At 41.0% G+C, this 3,828-nt stretch overlaps 1 protein-coding gene across 4 annotated transcripts in view; it reads right to left on the bottom strand.

Moving 5' to 3' along the window:
- The window catches only part of SQOR (sulfide quinone oxidoreductase), a 38,108-nt gene that overhangs the window by 4,654 nt on the left and 29,626 nt on the right, over window positions 1-3,828 (bottom strand). For all 4 annotated transcript variants that reach the window (XM_011355062.2, XM_023527834.1, XM_023527833.1 and 1 more), the window contains one exon: window positions 2,767-2,950. In XM_011355062.2, the coding sequence (XP_011353364.1) occupies window positions 2,767-2,950 (184 nt within the window). The remainder of the gene's footprint in view (window positions 1-2,766; window positions 2,951-3,828) is intronic.

The following is a 3,828-nucleotide window of genomic DNA, read 5'->3' as shown; positions in this document are numbered from 1 at the left end:
CTTGCAGCCTCCGCTTGAAACTCCTCCTCCCATCCTGAGTTAGGAAGTGCACATAGACCCTCAGACAAAGCAATCACGGGCCCCTTGCATGGAACACCGCAGGGGTATATAAGCTGTAAGAAAGCTAACTGAAAGGAGCTCATGCCTTTTGCCTCACGTGCTCCACTGGCCTAATAAACTCTTGTTGGGTGTCACTTCCTGCAACACCTAAAAATATTAATTGGCTGTCTTCATTGTGGGCAAAGTATCATCTCTAAAGATCATAGTTCCCTTCTGGAAAACTTTGTTCCCCTTTGAGGGTCATAAAAAATTTAGAATCTGTGCTGAGAAAACTCAAGGAGGCCCCTGCAGCAGAGCATGGAGGCCAACAGCAAAGGAGAGAAGATGGCCAGTGGGTGCCATCTGCAGAGGGGCTAGTCCTTTAGACCCAGCAAGCAGCCACACTGTCCAAGTTTAAGGTTTACATGTGTGAGTTGTGGTTTGTTTGTTTGTTTTCCTGTATTATAATCCCTTTCTGTTATGCCCAAACCTTCAGTTAACTGGTCTGGACTGTGCAATATGTAATTAAGGGCGGAGAGAAGCAGAAGAGGCTGAGCTACAGGAAAGGCAAACTCAACGTGGCAAGACAAGGTCTCTCTCTCAACAGCACAATGGTCTGGACTGAGGTAAGACACCTGGCTGGTGGCAGGTAAAGCCAAGGACAGATTTGTGGAAGCATTGCTAAGAATACTCAGAGGACTTGGGGGCGCCTGGGGGGTGGGGGGCGGGAACCTAGTAAGAAATGCAGATCCACTTTGAGAAAGCTAGGAGTATTGTTATGCAGACACTAAGAGAAGAGCAAACAGACTTTCGCACATATGAAATGACATATAATGAAGAGCATTCACTGCAGCACTGTTTGAAATAAAAATAGGTTGGAAACAACACAACCATAAAATGGAATACAGATTGTAAAAATAAATAAATAAATAAATAAGCATGCAAAAACAACAGAGATGCTCTCTACGTGGCAGGGGAATGCAGAAGCTGAGAAGATGGAAGGCAGGGCTGGGAGCAAGACTTTTCACGTAGAACTTTTTCTTTAATCACATTTAATATTATATATTTGGAACACTATGAAATGTGTTTATTTGAACTAGGCCAAAAGCTGGGTAATCTGGGCCTCACATACAGCACAGTATTTTCAACACACAAATTCAATAGGCATACATTAAGAGAAATGTAAATTCAAAGTCTCGTCCCACAGTCTACCTATAAATCACAAAGAGAAAAGATACGTTTATAGTGGAGAGAACCCAGTGACAAAATCCAGCTTTACCAAGGACGAGACAAACTAACATGACAGGCTCCTGAGGTGACACTGTGGGAGGCACACAGTCTCACAGGTGGAAGGTCTTGCCAAAATGTATAACCTGATTCTAACCATAAAAAAAAAAAAAAAAAAAAAATTAAAAATCTAGACAATTCTAAATTATGACATATGCTACAAGATAACTGGCCTGGACTCCAAAAATGCCAATGTCATGAAAGTGAAAAAACAAATGTCAGCAGGCTGTTCTAGATCAAAGGAAACCAAAGAAACATGACAACCAGTGTAGTATGTGCTTCTTGTGGGGTTCACGCACTTAAAGGATGGGGTGGGGGTCAATAAAGAACATTTCTTGGAAAGCAGGAGAAATTCAAACCAGTTTATATATGAGATGATTTTATAATAAAATATTCAATTTCTTGGATATGATAATAGTCTAGTGGATGGATATAGAGGAGAAAGTGCTTTTTCTTAGGAGATGCAGGTTGAAGTATTTGAGGGTGAAGTATCATGTCAAAACTTATTTCCAAATGACTCGGCAAAAAAAAAAAATGTACATAGAGTGATAAAACAAATGTCTCAAAATATTAATAACTGGTTAATACCTAAGAGTATATGGATATTCACTGTAGTTTCTTTCAAATTTTTCATAGGTTTGAGATTTTTGAAATAAAATTTGGTGAGAAATTACTATTAATAATGAAAAAAACATTCAGTTGGTTTCCTAGAAAGGCTTTCTTTGGTTCAAGTTGTCAGCAAAAGTAACCCATGTGCTACAGGTGTGTAATTCACACAAGACACTGCCATGCCCATCATGTGTTTTACAGCATCTAGAGAAGATGGTTTCTGTCCACAGAGAACAGAATCTAAAAGGCAGTTCTACCCATCACTGCTAGTGCATAACATCGAAATGAAGAGTTTGGTTTTCCAGGCTTAGGCCTTAATCATGTACCAATCAGGGCACGCTCCGCCGTATTTGTCTTAATAGAACAATTTTCCGGTCTGCAAGCATTCATTGACTTGCTTGTGTTTTCTGGGGAAACAAATGCTTCCCTAGCTTTACAGTGTTTCAGGCAGAAGAAAAATAGCCAACCTGCCTCGCATCAAAGGCAAAGAAGGCCAGGGATGCAAGAGTGGCAATATAAGAAATAACAGAATTCCAGAGAGCTGAAAAGGCAGTACCCCCTCTCTAATGCACCCTCCCCTAACATCAACCCATCTGACCTAGAAAAGGCAAATGCTAGTCTGGTGCAAAGCCTTCAACAGATAACCCTCTTCTCTACATATTAGGTTCATTCACAACTCGCTTCTGTGTCAGAGAGGTCAAAATCATTTTTAGGCCAACGAAGTTTCTTCATAAATAGAATGTTATTTGTGCCAAATTTTTGTTTCGGTTCTGATGGTGACTTGGGGTGACATCATTTTGAAAGGAGAAAATACATAGCATATTATCTTACCCACTGCAGCAGCAGTCTTTGACGTAGGAAGGTTGGTGCAGTCCCCAATCCCAAACACATTTGGGTATCTCTTGTGCTGCAGAGTTTCTTTATCCACATCCACCCATCCAGCAGCATCAGCCACAGGACTCGTCTTGAGGACATCTGGTGGGCTCATTGGTGGTGTAACGTGAAGCATTTCATACTACCAAAAAAAAGGAGAGCATTCAAATTTGTGTTTGGATTTCTACTGGCCCACAAGCTCTCCCCCCGTCTCCCTTACCCATGCACTGTACTATGGCTAGACAGAGCCTAAGCGATTAGTGCTTATATCGATTCATACCTTCTCTAAGATATTACAAGCTTCCTTGGAGTCTGGTGATAAAATAACTAACCATCTCTTGGTTGACATGGTCCTTCCACAGAACCCATGTGAGCCCTTTGGGAGTTGACATGGGGGAATCCAAGATATTGGAGTGAACTTCACTATGAACTTCACTAATATTCTGAAAGAACCTATTGATGTTTCCTATTGCTAAAACTGAAATGAAGGGGATGGTGTATTTCAGTTACTCTCTCCCTGATTCTTGGCTGTTGACTTGTAAAGTCTGGTACTGCAAAGAGGTGCTCAGAGTCCCTGAAACTCATAAAGGTCATGTTAGGAGCTGGTCTGTAAGTGCCATTCCCAAATATGGGTCAACTCTCAAAATAAAGGAAGCTGTCAAAACACCAACTTAAAATAAAGGGTGGTAAGAATATGGCCTAGCACTTTAGAGAAGGAGGGGTCTGATTCAGTATTGAGTTTACTGAACAGTGTAGAGGGCATGGTGAATTTTTTCCCCCAAATATCTTTATCAAGGTTACCCTTGGCAATAGTACACTGACCCATCCCGATCAATTTCGATGGCTCATTTAATGTTTTTTATGTTTATGTCCAACTCTTCCACTTTTAGCAGTTCATCTTTTTCATTCTTTTTATTCAATAACATACCCAACCTCAGACCTACTCTCCTAAAGAGCCACCCAAGATTACCCTGTAGAGGAGCACCAACCATTTGCAGCACTTTCTCTTCCTTAAGGTTA

The sequence above is a fragment of the Pteropus vampyrus genome, unplaced genomic scaffold (genome assembly GCF_000151845.1).
Source record: "Pteropus vampyrus isolate Shadow unplaced genomic scaffold, Pvam_2.0 Scaffold19, whole genome shotgun sequence".
Taxonomy (NCBI): domain Eukaryota; kingdom Metazoa; phylum Chordata; class Mammalia; order Chiroptera; family Pteropodidae; genus Pteropus; species Pteropus vampyrus.
This window is presented reverse-complemented; position numbering and strand designations above follow the sequence as displayed.